The sequence below is a fragment of the Trachemys scripta genome, chromosome 2, assembly GCF_013100865.1.
Source record: "Trachemys scripta elegans isolate TJP31775 chromosome 2, CAS_Tse_1.0, whole genome shotgun sequence".
In the NCBI taxonomy this organism is placed as follows: domain Eukaryota; kingdom Metazoa; phylum Chordata; order Testudines; family Emydidae; genus Trachemys; species Trachemys scripta.
In genome coordinates, this window is record NC_048299.1 from 78,326,322 (window position 1) to 78,349,023 (window position 22,702).

Sequence of the window (22,702 nt, forward strand, 5' to 3'; positions counted from 1 at the left end):
ACAACACAGAATACAAAGTGCACAGTGTTCACTTTATATTATTATTTTTGCTAATGGGGGAGATGGATAGCTCAGTGGTTTGAGCATTGGCTTGCTAAACCCAGGGTTCTGAGTTCAATCCTTGAGGGGACCATTTAGGGATCTGGGGCAAAAATCTGTCTGCAGATTGGTCCTGCTTTGAGCAGGGTGTTAGACTAGATGACCTCTTGAGGTGCCTTCCAACCCTGATATTCTATGATTACAAATATATGCACTGTAAAAATGATGAACCAAAAAAATAGTATTTTTTAATTCACCTTAGACAAGTACTGAAGTGCAATCTCTTTATCATGAAAGTGTAACTTACAAATGCAGATTTTTTTGGTTACATAACTGCACTCAAAAACAAAATAGTGTAAAACTTTAAAGCCTACAGGGGGTCACGAGGTTATTACATGGGGGGGTCGCAAGCTGTCAGCCTCCACCCCATATCCTGCTTCACCTCCAGCATTTATAACAGTGTTAAATTTTTTTAAAGTGTTTTTAATTTATAAGGGGGGAGGTCATACTCATAGGTTTGCTGTGTGAAAGGGGTCACCAATATGAAAGTTTGATAACCACTGCTCTAATGGAAGAGTGCGCCAGGCCCTGGTTCCTCAAATGGAGCAGGTAGTCCAGGACAGCCGGTATGGAAGAATGTGAGGGAGAGATGCCACATTCGGACCCCCAGTGGGAAAACCTCGTCTATTTGGCCAGCTAAGTCAGTCTAGTTGAAGGTTTCCTACTCTCCAGAAGGACCTGTTGGACTCCTTCGGAACAGGCCCACTCCTCTGGGTTCAGCCACACAGTATCCACACCGAGAGGTGGAGGGACTCGAGGTTGGGGTGTAGGAGCCAACCGTGCTCCCGTGACAGCAGGTCTGGTCGGTTGGGCAGGGGCCAGGGAGGGGCCGCTAACAAGTTCATGAGTGTGCCGAACCAATGCTGGCGAGGCCACGCTGGGGTAATCACGAAAACCTGCACTTCGTCTCTCTTGATCTTTGCCAGGACCCGGCTGATGAGTGGAATTAGAGGGAACACGTACATCATGACCATGACAGGAGGAAGGCATCGGAGAGGATCCCCTGCTCAGACCTTGCCAAGAACAGAACGGATGGCACTTCCTGTTCTGTCTAGTGGCGAACAGGTCCACTTGGGGAGCTCCCCACCTCTGGAAGATCATGTAGGCTACCTCCGGGTGGAGCGACCACTTATGGTGAGAGGAGAAATCCACCAGCATATTCTTGACACCAGGAAGGTGACAAGCTTCCAGGTGGATTTCGTGGCTGATTCAGAAATGTCATAGACAGAGTGCCTCTTGACATAGGCCTGACAAGTGTGCTCTCCCTTGTTTGTTGATGTAGACCATCGAGGCTGTGTTGTCCATCAGGACTCATACCACCTTGCCCAACAGGTGGGGCAGGAAGACTCTGCACACCAGCCAGACTGCTTGGAGCTCTTTGATGTTTATGTGCAACTTCGCCTCCTTCAGGGACCATATCCCCATGTCTGGAGGTCGCCGAGATGCACACCCCAGCCCAGGTCTGAGGCATCCAACACCAACTCGATGGAGTGAAGGGGGTTGTCGAACGGAACCTCCTCCAGGACTGTCCTGAGGTCAGTCCACCATCACAGCGAGGTAAGAAACGCCTGAGGAAGGGTAACGATCTTTTCCAGGGGGGTCTCAGAACTGGGAATAGATCATCCCCAGCCATTGTTGCAGGGGCTGCATCCTGAGCCTGGCATGGCAGACCACGTAAGTGCACACTGCCACGTGACCCAGCAGGCACTGACAGACCCTGGTTGTAGTCAGAGGGAACGCGAAGACTTTCACAATGAGGTTCGCCAACACGTGGAACCTTTCCAGCGGCAGGAATGCTCTGGAGCAGATCTAGTCGAGGACTGCTCCGATGAACTCTATCCTTTGCACCGGCACTAACATTGATTTTTGTCGTTTACCAGTAGGCCCAGGGATCGGCACGTGGCTTGAAGCACTGCGACATCCCTTTGACTTTAATGGGGCCAGGATGTTACTCTGGTTCCTCTATGTATACATATACACAAATATATAAGTAAATGGCACGAGTGCATAGCTATACTATAGTAGAGGTGTGTGGCACTCTACTTCAAAATAGCACCCTGGAACCCACGTATTGACCACTGTGATATGATTAGGATATGTTTTGTACACAGTATGCCTTGTGAGGTATCATTTAAAAAGTCTCAATCCGCTGAACATTACTATCCTATTGGATTGTATGTACTATCATTGTATGTGAAGTGATGAAGTATTGCTATGTGTTTGTTACTGAAATATGGGGTAAGTAGAAAAAGCCCACAATTAGCTTTTCAGTGACAACAAAGAACAACTGATACGACAGATTTACATCAGGACCAGCCAGATATGTGTTGATGGCCCATCAATAAGAATCCACTGTCCCAGAGACTCCTCAGAGAGGGCATGTACCGAATGGGGGTTACCTAGCCCCCCACGTCACAAAGGCTGGTGCATGTCCACTTTCCTTTGACAAAGTGGTGAACTAATTGATGAGCTTGCACTGTTCAAGAGGAGGTCTTGAGCTGTATAAAACGGTACATTTCTGGGGTGCAAGTCTGGGGAAATTGGCTGGGGACTCTCTCTGTATAATTCATGAGTGGCTTACAGAGCATTCATACAACTTAGCTTGGTGTGTCCCTGTATGTTGTTGACTGAGTGAGCACAGCACCTGGAGGGGTTTTGCTGCTTGTCACTAGCACATTGTAAGAGACAGCCCAGGGAGGAGAATTAATGGGATACAGCGGTCCCACAGTCCAGATTGTACCCCAAGGGTGTGTCACAAGGTGTGTAACTGTTTCCATTTTAAAGGTTCTTTTCAATTGCTTATAACTTTCTCAAACTTTCATCATTCTGGCTGAAATTTTCTAGATTTGGTCTCACAGGAAGGTGAATTCCTATAGGCAACTTGAAGCAACAATGGTTCGACTATTTTTGTGTAGGAAATGTGTAAAAAATACACTTTTGCCATTATCAAAAATAACACGTGATCTTTACTGCACAGCTTTTGCGCTCCAGTCATCTGGCATAGGAATATAAAAGTTGGCAAGGATGTAATCCCTAGGACGCAGCTGTGCCTTTCTCTGGGCCAATGAAAATCTGTTTTGATTTAGCTGAGTTATAAGAGCTTAACATGCATTTCTCACAGGCATAGTGGTTTTTAATCATACAACAGAATCCCTCTGATATGCCAGCTCCAGTTTCTCCTGGCTCCCATGGAAGAGGCTCAGGATAACCAATACCTTCCGGCCCCAGTTTCTTCTGATTCCATATGAAAAATATCAAGGTTGTAAAAATGAACCATTCAAGTCAGGAAGTACTTAACTCTGCTCCCTGCGCATTTACATTATGACACTGTCTTTAATTACATGTTCACTTTTTTTTTTCCCTGTAGGATTATTTCCTCATTCCCTGCAGAAGTTGGAGAGTATGAAGTTAATGAGGCAGTGGGCCACACATTGAGCAGCAAAGATAAAAATAATTCTTGAACAGCTGCCTCATTCTCTGAGCCATGTATTCTGTCACTGAATGAGGTGGAAAAAGTAGTATGCAGTTATGATATTAAAGACACTGAGCAAGATTCTCTGGTCAGCTCTGTCCCTATGCACAGTGCTGCAAAGGGGATGGAATCAGGGTCATCTTTTCTGTTGGGGATATTCCCCATGTGGGCAAGTCTCCAACAGCTGTAAACCTGGCATAGCCAGTTCCTATATCACCCTCCCTACAGCTCTCAGTGCAGCGAGCATGTGACAGGTGGGGAAGAGTAGCTGAAATGCGCTGTGCTCCAACTACCCACAGCAGGAAGATGGCCCCTTAGGGACTACTGTGAGCTGTGGCAATTTAGAGTAGCCCTAAATCTATGCCCAGGCCAGACATTGGGAAGAGAGTCAGGGAGATACAACTGGTTCTCTGATGGTTTCCTTATGTGTTCCACTGAGCATGAGAGGAGCAAAGCAGAGGATTTGACCTTATATTATAAACACGTGTGCACAAGGTAGTTAATATTTTTTCAATTTAATAAAAATATAAGTATTAGCAGAATGAAGTAGAAATAAAATATGTATATTTTGTACTTAATCTGCTTTAAGGCATCCTGTTACTCTTATCGTTGTGAGTTTCCAAATGTAACAAAATAACAGGCCATACCTCTACTTAGCCCAGGTGAGTGCGGTGTCTCTTAGGAAGTCAGTTACAACTCTCTTACCTGGAGGACAGTCTATGCCAGCTCCAGAATAAGTCAAGGCCAGCCATGGGGCTGCTCTAACTTACACCATTGGGACATTATGCCAGCTGAGGATCAATGTGACAAAGCATATCTTAGCCATGCTCCCTTCACACGCCCATCTTTTCCCACATGCCCCGGGGATGGGGTAGGGCAGAACGGGGAGATATTTGTGGTGGACTCTGCCAGCTTTATGCCAATGAGGAGGCAACACTCCACCAGGACAATTTTCTACTGGGCAACTACAACCAGAACAGAAACAGGAATCTGGCCCACTACTTTCATGCAACCAATTGACTTCTTTAAAGGTTTATCAACCATTCCAGCTATTGTCATCTCACCATCCTTGAAGTCAGGATGAGGTAAAGTGATACTACTTGACGTGTACAAAGAATCAAAAGGAATTGTTCCTCCTCAACAGGAATTTTTATGCTCATGCTCCCCCCCCCCTTTTTTTTTAAACTTTAGTCTCTAAAACTATCACAATTCCAGAATAAAATAAAAATAAAAACTCACCTTTGCCTGGGATGAACTCACTCTGCAACACTTCCTTCAGACTACTATTTCCATGCAGTAGTCTATGATCAGGTAAAACATATAAGTGGGAAGCTCCATAAATGGCTTCAGGTGTATAGGTATAGGCAGCTAGCTTCTCTCCTGTTTCTTTGCCATTAACCTGATAAAGAGCAGAAAGTATTCCAGGGCAGTTTTATTGCTAATTTTCTCCATCAAAATTCCATTTTTTATATTTCCTTCTGCTGTGACAACTGGTCTATAACTTTTGCTTGCTTAGGAATATAACATGGAAAGTACGTCAAATTGTTTTCAATAAAGAATGTTATAAATAGGTGCAAGAGAAACAGACAGACGGACTAAATTATTCCAAACAGAAAGTCACACACATATTGATATAATCCAAGGACTGTTCAAATTATGTTTGTTAAAAGCATATGACATGGAGCTGGAAGTTAGTGCACCAAAACTGCTGCATCAGATATTAGGCCTAATGGTGTGCAAAATGATGTGGGGTTGGGCTATTCCATCAATCACTCTTTGCTAAAAGAAACAGACTTTGGGGGGAAAGAAAATAGAGAAAGAACTGACAATATGAAATAACAGAAATGGTGGCTACTGAAGCAAACTTCACCTTCATGGCTTCCATCCCCACGATCTCTTGGGACCCCAGGGCCTTCATTACCCTAATCCTGAGATGTCCTGACCAGACTGGGCTAGAGAAAGGGACCCAGATAACATCGCCACCTCTACTGGCTCCAGCTGATTCCCAAACACCACTTGGGATGAAAGGGTGGACTTTAACAGTAGCAGCAGCAGAAGCAACAACTCCAGCCCATCACAACTAACTTCTCTTTTACCCAAAAGGACAGTTATTAACACCACCTAAGACATTGTCAAACAAGGGTTTTTTTCCTTTTAAAAACTCTCTCTAGCTAAAGGGAATAAGGGATATTGTTAAAATGAAAGCCTTACATAATACTCCAGATTTCAAATGCTTTAGCTATTTTTCCTTCTTTTCTGTATCTTTAATAAAAGGTTACAAGGATTTTTAATGGTTGCTGTGGTACTAAGCTGGCCGAGGTCTCTGTGTACCAAACCCAGGACCTTGTTTAACACTGTTTATTGTTGGACAGGGACTGGGGTTATGTTAACACCTTTGGCCTATATAGTCCATCTAACTTAATACAATATCACACCTTCCTTCCTATTCACATTAAAGGCCCAATTAATCCATCAGATACACAAGGATAACTTCCAATATCACAGGCAGAAGCTAACTCTCCAGAGCTCTAATCCTGACTCAGACATCATCTCTCTCTGTGGCTCTGGAAAAGAGAACCTTCTTGCCTCTATTTCCCCATCTATAAAACAGGGATAATCATACTTAAGAACCTCTTTGGGTATTTAGCCTTATCCAATGCTACACAAGTCAATGGGAGCCTTTCCATTCACTACAACAAGCACTGTATCAGACCCATTGTGAGAATATCACAGTTAATGTTTGCAAATCACTTTGATGTATTATAAGTAAATGACTAATGACTTTATGCACAGTAAGCATTATTCAGGGACTGCTGTATTCTGTGACTACAGAATTTACCATGAAAATCTATCCCTTGCCACAGATTTGTGATCCAGAATCTAAACTTTCATTTAAAAAAAATTATGTCTGTGGCCCTAGTGGTAGTGGAAATAATCTTGTTTTTCTGAGTTTGCAGGCATCCTGCGACAATAGTTCTGACAGAAATTGCCCCATTATTCATCTAAGTGAGGTGCTGAATCTGAAATCTAAACAGAATTTTAAACTGTTTCCATCTCCAGCCAACTCACTGACATTTCTACAATGAAGTTAAATGCTGCAGATTTTTGTACTTACAACACATAATGAAAACTGGAAAAGATGGCACAATATGAAATAAATTAAGTGTAATATATGACTAACACTAGGGACACTGTACACTAATATTTATTTTCATATTTTATTAATTAAAAATCTATTTTTTAAATTTAAATTAAGCTACTGCAGAATTACTACAGAATTTTGGGCCCATTAAATGCTTTAGCACATGGAGCCCTCAGAGGAGATTTTCAAGTGCACATCGAGGCATACATTTACAGAAGCCTCTAAGGTGGCTGGTTTTTCAGATGTGCAGAGCCCCTTTAAAGTATTTCAATTTGGGCTCCCAGAAATTAAAACACCTAAAGTCATAAGTTATTTATGAAATGTTAGGCCAAAGCAATTGGGCACCTAACTCTCACTGAAAGTGATTGGGAGCCAGGTGCCTAACACCATTGGTACCTTTGAAAATCTCTCACTTGATCATCATCCAGAGTCATTTCACTTTTGCATCTTTCCAAAAGGATGTCAAATATTCTCTTTGTTCTGGGGACAGAGCACAGGGCAAAGTGTACCTGTACTTTTCTTAAGTTCTCCTTATCTACCTACCTCTTTTATCCAGCACTTTTCTTTAGGTTCCTCAGTATCTAGTTTTCTAGTTTGCATTAAACGTAACTACTTACTACTTACAATAAATAGTACTATCAATATAAAGAGGCTCAATTTAGCATAGATTTCCCAAGAGGGGAGTTCTTCCATTGCCAGTGGAGGAAAAGAAAAAAAAACAAACAAATCTCTTACCCCTGTTGCTCTACACTGATATCTATGGGTTTGAGAGCTATATGTGTGCATCCTCAACAACCCCTGTTGCTTTAAAAAGTTTCTGTGGTCATGCATGTTGGCAGGACTCAATGTTAGGAAGGAAAACAAATATTGAGCAAAGAAAGCTTCTGTACCCAAAGCATTTAACCAAAAATAGTTTTAAAGACTCAACTGCTAAAGAAAAGCCAGTAGTATTTTGTCCTACTAAGAACTAATAATAGTTTCATGTGATTTTTGTCCCAAGAGCTAATAACCACAGTAGCAAAAATACTTATACTTGATGCAGCTGGCTTTTCTTGGGAATGGTTGGAGATGAAAGAACTACTAAGTTAGATCTATATAACTTCTCAGCACTCATCAGTGGACTTTGTGGACCCTAGGAGACACAGACAGAACTGAACAGCTACAGGGTTCCAAACTGCTGAACTCACACACCAAATTTTGATGGAGGATTTCAGTTTCTTGCTTTTTATACTAATGAGAAGCTACTAAAATTTTACTACTTTTCTCCCATGAATAAATTCCAGTACAATGAAGAACTGGAGCTTTTAAATGTGACTCATGAAGCTGATATGATCATTATGAGAACACTCAGAAACACAGCTCAACATACCTGTCCTCTTTGTTTTATCTTAACCCTACATATCTGTTTTTCACTCCGTCCAGTGATTAAATGTAGTCTCATGACATTACCTTCCCACTTAATCTGATATATTTAAGTAATCTCGCATCTTAATTTGCTTTGGGTTAGAATTGTGAATTTTGATCAGCCACAGATTTGGGTTATTAAGTAAAAGTTCACTTACAAAAATACTAAGGTCTGCCACAATTTTTCTGCAGGAAATCTTCAGTGAGCTTTGAATGTTATAGTGCAGTAAGAATAAAAATAATGCAAAGTGTTATATATATGTGATAGTATCCTTAATTTTCAAAAATCTTCTAGATATTAAGAAAAATCCCATTATGCATTTCAGTCATTTTGCATAATCCACACAAAGAAAGGGATGGTCAAATTTCTGACTCACCTTTAACACGAAGTCAAGATAACATCCAACACAATCACCTATCCAGTTTGCTTGCATTTCCTTTATACCATACCACTCAGGGAGATCTGACAAAGAATCAAGCATGGCCTGGCACAATATAAACGAGGTGTTAGCAACTCTAGCATATATATAAAACCACATACATTAACACTTTCACATTTAGTTATATAAAGGGGCACAGCAGTAGAGCTGCAGGAGTAAAAACATGAACAAGGTGTTCTTCTACTATAGCTCCCCCAATTTCATATCTTTCAAGAACTAGTGGAACATGGCAAAGGCCAGAAATGTAGTGCATCCAATTGTTTGAGATATAGCTTCCTTAGGGGCACAGGCTTAAACATTGAACACAGAAAGACTAGGAAGAAAAAGTAAACAAGGAAAGATACCATTTTAAATCTGTGTTAATTGTAGTCCTGATCCTGAAAACATGCATCTGATTGGTCCTGTTGAGCACAACAGGACTGTTTATATGCATATGTGTTTTCAGGACTGAATGCTATTTTGGGACAAGTTCTCTGGCTAATAGCCTGGAAATTGTATAGAGATAGGTCAAATTTATTTATCCTAAATTTTTCAAACTCAACTAATTGTCATACTATAACAATGAGGCTGATGCTGTCCATCAGTTTTACATACGTTATCAGATTTTTATAATTTTATTTATATTTTACCTAGCACAATAGGCCCAATTCTGAATGGAACCTCTGGTTGCTATTGTAATACAAATAATATTAATTGATAATAATGGTGTATATTAAATGTAAAATGTTATGTTAATACAATATTACGGATAAGATTCTACCCACACAACAAAGAAGAAATTCACAGCGATGGTTCCCACATTATCCATTATTTTCTTCCCATTCATAATGTAGCAGTTTGCATTACTGTAACTTGTATGCAGTTTGTGTACATTTATATAGAGAGTTATAGACATATTGCTTTCTTGGTGTGCATGCTCAGGCATACAAACAGCATGGAGCATTATGATTGCCGTTGGAAGCATTGCTTTAAATCTGCTCATTTTGTTTACATAATTTGAAAAGTTTTTTTTTTTTAAATGAAAAACACACAGAATTTAAACAAAGAATTTGGGGGGAGAGGGGGTATAATGGAAACCCCTTCTGAATCTATACTTCATAAGATTTGACATTTTTGCTAGGAGTATTCCAGCACTGTTCAAAACTTTTACCTTGGCAGAAATACAGCTGGAGCCATGAGTCAGACAGAAAGATAGTTGATACAATGTTCAGTAGTTAATTTCTAAGTAGAGGAAGTCAATATGCTGTATCACTTGTCCTTAAAGTGCACAGCTCCAACATGAAACATGAAAGCCTTTTATTATTTTGTTAATTTACAATTACCAGGGAGCATGGATCATTCATACTATACGTCACTAATTAGGCTCCACTTCATAGAATATAATTACTGAACACACAATTTGCTCTTTTCAATTATTATATTTTAATTATACTAAAAATGTCCAAAATTATGTACTTAAAACATGTTACAAATGCTAGTTGCTGGCTACGGATGTTTTTATTATGATTCACTCTATGATTCACAATATAATACATTTTTGTCATCCACACCCCATAGCTACATACTGTTTTGGATTATTATTCCTTATTAGATTAACCTTCTTTTGCATCCTTAACTAACTACTTCCTTTTCTGCTGATTTATAGATATAAGAATGCCAAGCTGCTGCTTTTTAAAACAATAATGTAATGACTTTAGTGGAATATAAACCAACAATTCCCTTTATTGTTTCATGTTCTGTTTTAAATGTTCATGTTAAGACTATTTACCTTGCTTGGTGTCCTGTTCCATAGAGTACTGGGCTCTATCTACAGTGAATACTGAGTGCTTACATATAATAACCCAATGCAAGAAATGCAGAGGACAAACCAATGAATGGATAATTTCTTTTAAAATAATTATATATATTTTATATAAATACATTTTAAGAGTGTGCAAATAGGTCAATAGACAACTGACTGGCTAGTCAGATACTGTTCTCTTCAAAATCCACTGGGCAACTATTAGGATTTTTTTTTATAATTCGAGTGTTGCCCCTAACTGACGTCCATTACACACACACACACACACACACACACACACAGTCAACTTGAGTGTAGTAGTGCTTTTAACTCGAGTTGGCTGGCCCATCAGAAAATATAACCTACTGATCAGGTTAGCACAATTCCTCAGCTAATAATCACTTTGTGTAGCTCAAACCCTGGGTCCCGCATTGACTTGGGGGCTTAGACCCTCCACTCTTGCAAGGTCCTAGGACTCTGAGTCTGAGCCAGAGTCTGAGATATTTGTGTGTAGACCGAAGGGGGATTAGGGTTTGAGCATAAGTCTGAGCTTTGGCTTGCACTGCAGTAGAGACATACCCTCTCACGCAATCTAGACTACCTTGAGTTTAAACAACTAGAGTTAACTCTGCAGTGAACACATAGCCTTATACACTGTGTAAGCACAGAAACTTCTTCACATAGGTGTGTGCCTGCACAGTACACAGTGAAAAGACAAAATAAATGCCGTCAAAATTTCGGAACAGATAATTCCCAATCCCAGTTCTTTGCACTTAAGGCATTGCCCTAATAACTTGAGAGGCCTACACTGGGAAATTTAGTAAAAACCAACAAAAGTTAAAACATTTTAAACAGTATTACAAAGGGGAAAATGTGCATTGGAGATATATTACTAACATGTTAATAAATGTTACTCAATATTTAATAGATAACCTTACAACAATCTCAAACTGGATACTCATCAATTCTCACTCATTTAATATGCTCACTTTTTAAAAATCATTTGAGTAAATGAAAACATTTTTGTAAAATGTTCAAAGAAAAACGTTTTCTGAAATGTTCATCACCGAATAAAATTAAGATGGACTAGACGCTGAAAAAAGTGTCAGTAACAGGGGTAATACTAGTTTTTTCACTCTCCTGATTAAGTAAATGGGAGTGCTCAGCACCATTGAAAAATCAAGACACTTATTTGGGTGCCTGAAATACGGATTTAGGAGTCTAACTTCAGGCACCCAAGTTTGAAAATTCTGGTCCCTCACTTTGTTTTCAAACAGAGAAGATACAATTTGGAACCATAGCGAAAATATAAATAAATGTGGCGAAAAGCTAGTTCTGTAATTAGATTAGACACCAGAAATAGCAGGGAAAATAAAGGCATCCACTGGCAGAGCAAAGTCTGAAACAAAGAATGGAATAAAATCAAATGCGATAAAGTGACAAAGAGAATGGATGTAAGGAGAAAGGTTAAGTGACCTAAGTCAAATAAGGGAGTAACAAAAGTTTAAACTGCGCTCTGGCAATACACACACTAACAAAATGAACAAAGAAATACAAATCAAGAGTCAGGCCATGTCTACACTAGAAATGCTGCCGGTGGTCCAGCCAGTGAGGTAAGGGGGCAGGGAGCAGAGGGGGTTGGATAGAGGGCAGGGGAGTTTGGGGTCACAGGCGCCAACTTCTCCTGGTGCCAGTGGGCGCTCGACCCCCGCCCCGCCCCCACTCCACCCCTACCCTGCCCCTATTCCAACCCCTTCCCCAAAGTCCCCACCCCAACTCCACCCCCTCCCTGCCCCTATTGGACTCCCTCCCCAAATCCCTGCCCCGCCTCCTCCCCTGAGTGCGCCACGAACCCACTCCCCCCACTCCCTCCCAGAGCTTGTTATGCTGAGAAACAGCTGTTTTGTGGTGGCAAGCACTGGGAGGAGAAGCAGGGACGGGTGCGCTCAGGGGAGGAGGCAGAGGCGGAGTTGAGGTGAGCTGGGGCGGGGTGGGGAGCTTGGCTGCCGTTGGGTGCTGAGTATCCACCAATTTTTCCCCATGGGTGCTCCAGCCCCGGAGCACCCACAGAGTCGGTGCCTATGTTCAGGGTGGTGGTCAGGGGGTAGGGGTGTGGATAGGGGTCGGGGCAGTCAGAGGGCAGGGAACAGGGGGGTTGAATGGGGGCAGGAATTCCCAGGGGGCAGTCAGGAAGGAGGGGGGTTGGATGGGGTTGCAGGGGGCAGCCAGGGGCAGGGGTTTGGGGGCCATTGGATGGGGCAGGGGTCCTGGGGGTGGGCAGTCAGGAATGAGAGGAGAGGTTGGATGGGGCGACGGGGGGGGCAATCAGGGGCGGAGGGTCCGGGGGCAGTCAGGGGACGGGGAGGGAGGGATGGATGGCGTGACGGGGGGCAATCAGGGCTGGGGGTTCCAGGGGCAGTGAGGGGACAGGGAGGGAGGGATAGATGGGGCAGGAGTCCCAGGGGTGAGAAGCAGGGTGGGTTGGATAGGGGGCGGGGGCCAGGCCACAGCCTCCCCAACTGGCCCTCCATACAATTTCAGAAACTCAATGTGGCCTTCGGGGCAAAAAGTTTGCCCACACCTGTCTAGAAGGAACTCTCCTCCCTTTGGTTGGCCTAGAAGGAAGGATACAGCACCACAAGAAAAATAATTCTCTAACACCAGGAAGGAGGAGTACAGTAAATGAGATGTGAATAAAACGGAATGAGATCAAAAAGTTAGAATAGTGCAAGTCCAAGGAAGGTTATGGAAATCAGAAGGGCAGATTTAAAGCCAGTGAGAATATCATCAACTTGAGATGGCCCCACTTTCAAGTAAGAGAGTAGCACCATTCTGTGACTTTCTGAAGGTTAAAAAGTACCAATTTTAAGCAGATCTAAAAGAAGGAATTGTAATAATTGAAAGGGGAAATGTAAGGCATGAATAACAATCTTCAACAGAAACAAAGACAAAGTAAAGCCAGGTCAAATTTTGGTAGTCTAGCCAAGAATTATACCGTAATAGAGCCTATATCTACATAGCAATCTAATCAAATAAATTCAGGATACAGAGGACTTAAAACTAAGGTTTTCCAATAGTTTCCCAACAAAGAGGAGATCCCTCCTCTGTTGCACTAAAAGGGATGGGCTGGAGTGGGGTGACAGATTTTAAAATAAAGAAAACTGAATCTCTATCTGACTTTAGGGAAATATGAATTCTATGACAGATGGATGCCTGATATCACATCCTTACTGATACGAAAAGAGTTTCAATACTTCAATGATAGTAAATGAAGTAAACAGAAACTTCTACCATATGAGAAAATCAAAACTTAACATGTAAGATGTAAAACCAAAACTTTTTATTCTACTTACAGCTGACACTTATGAAATTGGCTGATTGAACTGCTGCACTAATATAAGAGAGGATAACACGAAGAAGTGGGCAAATGATTTTACTTCAAAAGTACTCAATTTATTAATAAACAAAAATGTCTTACACTTAAACACAAAATAGTGTGGGAAAGTGCTGGGTTTGAAATCACATTAGCAGGAAGCCATGGGTATACTCAAGATCTGTTAAATTTAAGCTGGCAAATTTAAGTTCTTACTTATATTTACCCGTACTCCCAAGAGAGTAACTGAATATAATTCAAGTATTATGATGCTACAGAAAGTCATTTGCTAAAATTTAACATATAACAATATAGTGGCAAATAAAGGTAATATTACATACATCTCATCTATTTAGTGCTCTACTGAAGTATTTCCAACTCATGTATTTTTTTTTTCTTACAGAACTGGATTTTTAATTTCCACCCCATCTCTTATTATTTTATTCCTCTACCTTCAATTGCCTCTTTCTACACTACAATAGGTCACACTTAAATCTTATTTCCCAAGTGTGAAGTATCCTGAAAAAAATATATATATATACACAAGGAGCAATAACATTGGTACTGTACCTGCTTCAAACTCTCACTAGCAAGAGCCTCAATTCTCAGCAGTTTTTGCCTCTTTCTATATTCTGTAACTCACTGTCAAACACTGCTGCCTGACCAGATACAACTGAGATAAATAACTGAGTTACAAAACAGGATAATTGAGTTCCTAAAATATTCAGCTTTCTCTCTGTTTATGTCACTGAAGAGAATTTTTCCCCATATTCTTTAGTCACAAACATACATTTTCACTTGGAGAAAACTGAAAAACAGTCACATTCATTCTGCAAATCTGACTCCAAGAACTGCAATAGATTAGGTGTTTCTATTTAAAAAAATTAACCCTGAAAGTCCATTGCTTTAGTTGCTATTGTATAATAGGAATTTAGATCTATAGTATTGTAGCATTTGATGCTATACTTTATTTATATTAAGCCTGAAAGTACAGCCTGGCCTGGATGCCTACAAGTAATTCCTGTGTTGCCATGTGGGTTCACACCTTGCATTAACAAGTGCCAAGAGAGACAGTGCTCTGGGCCCCTGTACAGGAGACAGTGCTTTACATGACTCAAGAGTAAGGGCTCCAAAGGGATTTGTATCAGCCCCATTCAGCCAGAGGGATGGTAAGTCTGACATAGAACTTTGAGTGCGGGAAGTATAAAATCCCAGAGTCTGAAAAATTAAAGATTAAAAGGCAACATCTTTATTCTCCTCACGACTAAGACTTTACCTTACATTATGCACTTTAACTGAGATACTGTCAAGATCCCTTCTCCACTAAAAGGCAGTATTTGGTTTTATTTTGTTGTGGAGTAAGGAGGCAGCCATTCTGCGCAGTACCACAGAAATAAAACAAGAAAAATATTCAAGAAACATGAAATCAGGACACACAAGCCTAGTCATATTTGGACCTATATTTCCATTCTTGATGTCACCACTACTGCTGACAAATAAATTACTGCAATACTTTTCTATGGCATAACCAACCATTAATACAAGTTAATCAGAATTTGCTTTTAATCTGAGCATTCTCTCCTTGCAAGAATTTTATTAATTCCACTTGTGCTCATCACACACAAATTTCACTTTTTTTCAGCATGGAATGCTGTTCTAAATACTGGCAGATAAAATCATACAGTAGGAAATAAGCATTCAATTTTCTAAAAAAAATCTGTGATATTTTTCAAGATTTCTTTTGTCCATGGTATTAACAGCACAATCACAGGTTTGCCATGGAGCACAGAATTCTAATTCTAAAGACAAATCAATCTGGGATTTAATAACATTGAAATATTTCCTTCTGTTGCCTCACTCAAATTAGACAGTTCCTCAGTTGTCTTTTTCTTCATAGCTGAGGTTTAATTTATGCACTTTAATAAACCATATGCATTCATGAATACATTCACAGTGACACCCACTCAGCTCTCTACCTCAAAAACTGACAAATGGAGGGACAGCAGTGGAACTCCCTTGATTCCACAGTTTGTGAATGTTGGTAGGGCTGAATGCCTAACCCCTGTCCAGAAGGTACAAACTCCTGTGTGCTGGAATCTTTCTTTGAGGGGTTTTCCTACACAATGCTGAGAAAGTGACTGTTAGGTGTAAGGGCAAGTCAAGGGAAAAGTTGCAACCGAGCTGGTAGGTCCCTTCACTGACCATTTCTCCATCCAGGGGTTGCGTAGGAAACTATGCCTAAAACTTCATAATGTACTATCCAGCTACTCAACCTGTGTACCATGGGAAGGATGTGCCTCTAAATATTTGTTTAAAAAACATGCACTCAGAGAGAGCAATTCTCAGAGTTGGCTATAAACTAACTACGGCAGGATTTTGTGGTTCCTGCAAATTTCCACATTTTTAAAATGAAGTATAAATATACTACCCTAGAGTTGGACAAAAAACAGGGATATGAATTCATGAAAAAAAATTACATTTCGAAGTTTTCTGTTTTGCAACATTTGGAATGTATCTATTTTCTGCTCCTTAGTATGAGTTTTTAAAACCAAATATCAAAATGTTATTGAAATGTTCAGAGCACCCCTTCAGGAGAGGGCAGGGCTAACAAAGGCCAACCTTACGTATCATTATTTGAAGACTTAGCTGGCTGTGCATAAAAAATAACTATACCATTTTACACTTGTATACAGAAATAACTAACAGATGAATCTGCATACAGTCCTAGCTGAGTAACCATAGTAACTAAATATTTCAGAATAAGATTCTAAAATGCACAGATAATAGTTTGAATAATAATGCCATCAGTTAAGCCCAATATACTTTTACCAAAGAAATTTGTCAAAACAAAAAAGCTAATTAAAATTTACTTTTTTAAAAAAAGAATCTATAAAAGTTACTTGACAGTATCTTAAGTTTACTGATAAGTTTTGAAAAATGAGACAACATGGTCATGATTACTTAAAATAGTATCTGCATAGTCACTCTTTCTACCCTTAAAATGTGTCATCATTGGTGAAGTGCCATATGAGCAAACAGCATTTTTGTTCAATTTTTGTTTTCTTTATTTTAAGAAATGAATGAATATAGGTGAAGTAACAATAACCAATTCTAAAAACAAACCAAAAATATCTCTCCTGACATACTGGAAGCCTAAAAAATGTTATGTGCATAAACAAGGTTGTCAAGGCTGCTTCCCCACTCTGAACTTTAGGGTACAGATGTGGGGGCCTGCATGAAAACTTCTAAGCTTAACTACCAACTTAGATCTGGTCCGCTGCCACCACTCTCAATGCTAATTCCCTTCCCTGGGTAGCCTTGAGAGACTCTTCACCAATTCCCTGGTGAATACAGATCCAACTCCCTTGGATCTAAAAACAAGAAAAAATCAATCAGGTTCTTAAAAAGAAGGCTTTTAATTAAAGAAAAAGGTAAAAATCATCTCTGTAAAATCAGGATGGAAAATAACTTACAGCGTAATCAAACTTAAAGAGCCCAGAGGACCCCCCTCTAGCCTTAGGTTCAAAGTTACAGCAAACAGAGGTAAACACCCTAGTAAAAGGTACATTTACAAGTTGAGAAAAACAAAGGTAAACTAACACGCCTTGCCTGGCTGTTTACTTACAAGTTTGAAATATGAGAGACTTGTTCAGAAAGATGTGGAGAGCCTGGATTGATGTCTGGTCCCTCTTAGTCCCAAGAGTGAACAACCCCCAAAAGAAAGAGCACAAACAAAAGCCTTCCCCCCCACCAAGATTTGAAAGTCTCTTGTCCCCTTATTGGTCCTTTGGTTCAGGTGTCAGCCAGGTTACCTGAGCTTCTTAACCCTTTACGGGTAAAAGGATTTTGGAGTCTCTGGCCAGGAGGGATTTTATAGTACTGTACACAGGAGAACTGTTACCCTTCCCTTTATAGTTATGACAAAGGTACACTTGATTAATGCAACAGCCAAGATGACTGCATAACATATTATTGACCCTTTGTGCATGATTGCTATTTGGTGGTTTACTTAAGCACATACTTGGAGGTTAAGCAAAAGTAGTAGCCAGGAGAAAAAAGGAAGAAACATAGTAAAGCAGAGAAGGAAAGTGGATATAAAAGAGGAATGTAGATAAACAGAAAGATGATCTACCTACAGTATGTGCCTTGGTTGTTAATATTCATGGGTAATGATCAAACATTTTGTAGAAGCTTCAAGGAGGAAAAAGAATTTTAAAAAAATAATTAATGATTATTCAGTCCCTGTTAGCTGAAGATTCACATGACAAGTGAAAGGAGAAGAGACTCTGACAGGGTTACTCAACTCAAATATATTTTAAAACACTGATCCTTACCTATAAGAAGCACATGTGAAAGGCAAACCTAATTTTCCTGATTGGCCATATATAAGAAAAAAATAAAAACAGGATATAAAAAAAAAGTACCTATTGGTGAGAACAAACCATTCCCATTTTTGACTTCTCCACTGCTGAATCCTAAACCAGTTATTTAGATCTCTTACTTTAGAGGAGGAGGAGAAAGGCAAATAGGAATAATAGTTTGTGCACGAACGCATGCATAACACATTCTCCTGCTAGCCTGATGAAGACCTGAAGAGAGATTTTGTGGGGTGATGTCCAAAAACCTCATACTCACACCTTTGCATAAACAGTAGTTTTGATAAACCACTGTCTGAGGTACTTCTGTTCCACTTTTGCTCCTGAACGCCATGAACAGCCATTTTCATCCACCTGTTCATTTGCTAGAACAGTCTGATCCACTGGGTCCCAATTAACCATGGCCTAAAAATGTTTTAGGAAACAAAGTACTAGTTTTAGTATGTGTGTCACAAAAAGTAGATCTAACTTTTCAGGTATTGACAGTACTCATACAAAGATAGTTTCCAAGGCTCCCGTGATCTCTGCATAAAAACGTGCATTAGAGTCATCTCCATGAATTGAGATTCAACTGGGGATCTATTGGACACTGTGCTCTTCAGAACTCAAAGGCCAACAACGAAGCCTGCTACCTTTCTACAGAGTTAAGACACGCATACTTGGATTGATTGTACTAACAGGGGGTATAGTGACCCAAGGACATTTGTGATCTTCAATAATGAAGTAAAAACACTACTGAACATCATTCTCATTGGCTTTACAGAGCAAGAATATAGTCTGAAGTTAAATAGGCTGATTCTGATCCAAAAGCTCTGGGGGTAAGTATGAGGAGAATTTATAGCTAAAGAGCTCTAACCTGAGAGGTTGAGGAATCACATATAAAAATGTTCAAGTAACACTGGTCAGCTGTAAATATAAGTAAGTTAAACAGAGTTAACATTTCCTGCACTGAATTTGACTACTCAATATATGTTATTTTAGATATCACTCTCTCCTATTTATATCAATCCAAGTAAACTAGAAAGTACAAAATGGTATAGTGTAGAAAATATCTGTGTTCAAGTCCAGCCCTAATCACATGTATCCTTTCTTCTTCTTAAACACAATGCCTGTGCTTGGGAAGAAGCAAAAACCACTTCACAAATTGTGTGAAGGGAAATACTGTAGTATGTAGCTGCTTGATTCCCTTCCCCTTAGGAACACAATTGTTATTAACAGTGACTATTTATGCATCATCTGATTGCCTGCATTGATTTATACAATATAAATGATAGGAATTTAAAATTTTTCATCAAAAATATCTATATTTAATTCATTCCATCTACAAATCAAGCTCACATGAATACAAGTATTCCATGGGAATTCATGCTTAATGTGATTCAGCTACCTTTTATCTTTAACCTACTAATAACGTCAAACTTTTTTGAAATTAAAAAGATACTTAATATCATACCATGCGAGATTAATTTATTACAATCCATTTTCAAAGCCAATCAAAATACGTATCTTCAATAATGGTATAGCACATTGTAAAAGTGGCTCTAAAAACAGTGACCATTTTATTTATAAAACATTCCCTAACAAGATGACTAGACCACTGCAAAGTTAAAACAAAACATTGATGAACACAAAACAGACAATATTAAAAAAATAATAAAAAGCTAAAAAGACAAAATGAAGCAGTATCATTATGAACTCCTTTTCTTTTGCTAAATAACTATGATCCAAAGCTGAGAAGAAATGGGATGATTTTAGTTTGCAGATATTGAGGAGAAGCATATTTGTTGAAATCTTGGACTACGATTAAACTAGCCATGAGACAGTGGTGTTAATTAGTACTACTACACAATCCAGAACTTTTCAAATAGACAACTCCATCACAATCAATGAAGAAAAAAAATAGAGCAACACCACATGTAAGTCAGTAGATGAAAGTCATAATCAGGGATTTAAAGCTGTGTTTTGTCCCTTCTGTCTCACTACTGCATCCTCTCCACTAGTGTTCAGAACTCATGCAGTCTCTCACTTTAGAGAAGAGACAGGAGTCTGTTATGATGAATATAAACTGGGTTCTTTACTGAAGCTGAAAGACAGAGACAGACTCTGCTAATTTTCACTGACTCCAGTTCCCAGACTAATTAAACAAATGTGTAAACTGGTAATTACTGGCTTGGCATTCACAGTCATGGAATGGAGCTCTACATCCATCTTTGCTCAAGGCTACCCTTATAGCCTTAGCAAAGCCACAGTTGCTCCTCTAGTACTCCATTTATAACTGCAATAAATGATACTTCAGACTGTTTAAGGCATATCTCAAGAGTGCTGGAGGCAGAGATGAAGAGGTGCATTAACTGGTGTCAGCACAGACTGAAGAGTCTTACTGCTGATGAGGTCAATCCTGATCCCATTTAAGTCAATGGCAAATCTTCCAATGACTTTGCTAGGAGGAGGATAGCACCCTAAGGGTACATCTACAGTACGAAATTAATTCAAAGTTATTTTATTCGAATTTCCAGAATCAAGTACATACATTCAATGTTATGTGTCCCCACTAAAGCACGTGAATTCGGCGGAGTGGGTCCACAGTACTGAGGCTAGCATCGAATGTCGGAGCGGTGCACTGTGGTAGCTATCCCACAGTTCCCGCAGTCTCTGCCGCCCATCGGAATTGTGGGTTAAGCTCCCAGTGCATGATGAGGCAAAAACATTTTTGCGGGTTTTTCTGGGTGTGTGCCGTCACTCGCTCCTCCCTCCGTGAAAGCTACGGCAGACGCCATGCTGCCAGCAGACGGTGCAGCACGGTGCACCGCCTGTCTCCTGGTATGTTGAATCCACTTCGAATGTCCTTGGCCATCGTGAACAGAGCCACACAGCTTCCTCCACTTTTTCCATGTTGTCTGTCATGGGCTCCCGTGGAAGCTACAGAAGGCAACAATTCCCTGCTGTTTCTCGGCCATCGTGAACAGAGCTGCACAGCTTCCGCTGCAAACTCTGCTCACGTTTCCGCCGCAAACTCTGCTCTCAACGCTTTTTCCATGTTGTCGGTCCTGGGCTCCCATGGAAGCTACAGAAAGCAACAATTCCCTGCTGTTTCTTGCCCACCATGAACAGAGCCGCAGAGACAATCTGAAGAAAGCGGCGGAAGCTGTCCTGGGCTCCCGTGGAAGCTACAGAAGACAACCATTTACCGCCTTTTATCGGCCATCTTGAACCAAACAGCTCATTTCGCGCCCTTTTTCAAGGATTACCCATGCAGGCGCCATTGCGCCGCAAACATGGAGCCCGCTCAGATCTCTGCTGCAGTTTTGACCATTGTAAATACCTCGCACATTATGCAGCAGTATGTTTAGTACCTGCAAAACCCGGCGAGGAAGCGATGACAGTGCGATTACTATACTGATGAGGACATGGACACAGACGTTCCTAGATGCACGGCATGTGGTGATTGGGAGATCATGGTGGCACTGGGTCAGGTTCATGCTGTGGAACGCTGATTTTGGGCCTGGGAAACAAGCACAGACTGGTGGGATCGCATAGTGTTGCAGGTCTGGGATGATTCCCAGTGGCTGCAAAACTTTCGTATGCGTAGGGCCACTTTCATGGAACTTTGTGACTTGCTGTCCCCTGCCCTGAAGTGCAAAGACACCAAAATGAGAGCAGCTCTCACCGTTGAGAAGCGAGTGGCCATAGCACTGTGGAAGCTTGCAACGCCTGACAGCTACTGGTCAGTCGGGAATCAGTTTGGAGTGGGCAAATCTACTGTAGGGGTGCTGTGCTGCAAGTAGCCAACGCAATCATTGACCAGCTGCTATCAAGGGTAGTGACTTTGGGAAATGTGCAGACAACTGTGGATGGCTTCAATGAGCTGGGCTTCCCTAACTGCGGCGGGGCGATAGACGGAATCCCCATCTTGGCCCCGGCACACCGTGGTGGCCAGTACATAAACCGCAAGGGGTACTTTTCCATGGTGCTGCAAGCAGTGGTGGATCACAATGGAAGTTTCACCGACATCAATGTGGGATGACCAGGAAAGGTGCATCTTCAGGAACAGCTGCAGGAAGGGACTTACTTCCCAGACCAGAAAATTACTGTTGGGGATGTTGAAATGCCTATCATTATCCTCGGGGACCCAGCCTACCCCTTAATGCCATAGCTCATGAAGCCGTACACAGGCACCCTGTGCAGTAGTAAAGAGCAGTTCAACTATAGGTTGAGCAAGTGCAGAATGGTGGTGGAGTGTGCTTTTGGAGGTTTGAAAGGGCGCTGGTGCAGTTTACGGACTCTGTTAGATCTCAGCGCAACCAATATTCCAATTGTAATTGCTGCTTGTTGTGTGCTCCACAATATCTGTGAGAGTAAGGGGGAAACTTTTATGGCGGGATGAGAGGTTGAGGCAACTCGCCTGGCTGCCAATTTCGCACAGCCAGACAACAGGGCGATTAGAAGAGCGCAGCAGGGCGCGCTGCACATCAGAGAAGCTTTGAAAGCCAGTTTCATGACTGGCCAGGGTACGGTATGACAGTTGTGTTTGTTTCTCTTGAATTTACCTGCCCCCATATATATGAAAGGAAATAAAGTCAAAATTGTTTAAAAACTGTTCTTTATTATTTGTTGCA

The 22,702-nt window shown here is 40.8% G+C and overlaps 1 protein-coding gene across 2 annotated transcripts in view; it reads right to left on the bottom strand.

Annotated features, from left to right (window-relative positions):
* Nucleotides 1-22,702, bottom strand: part of LARS2 (leucyl-tRNA synthetase 2, mitochondrial) — a 111,285-nt gene that overhangs the window by 45,440 nt on the left and 43,143 nt on the right. For both annotated transcript variants that reach the window (XM_034760969.1, XM_034760970.1), the window contains exons 7-9: nucleotides 18,348-18,491; nucleotides 8,495-8,602; nucleotides 4,811-4,970 (exon numbers count right to left, since the gene is read on the bottom strand). In XM_034760969.1, coding sequence (XP_034616860.1) covers nucleotides 4,811-4,970; nucleotides 8,495-8,602; nucleotides 18,348-18,491 — 412 coding nt within the window. The remainder of the gene's footprint in view (nucleotides 1-4,810; nucleotides 4,971-8,494; nucleotides 8,603-18,347; nucleotides 18,492-22,702) is intronic.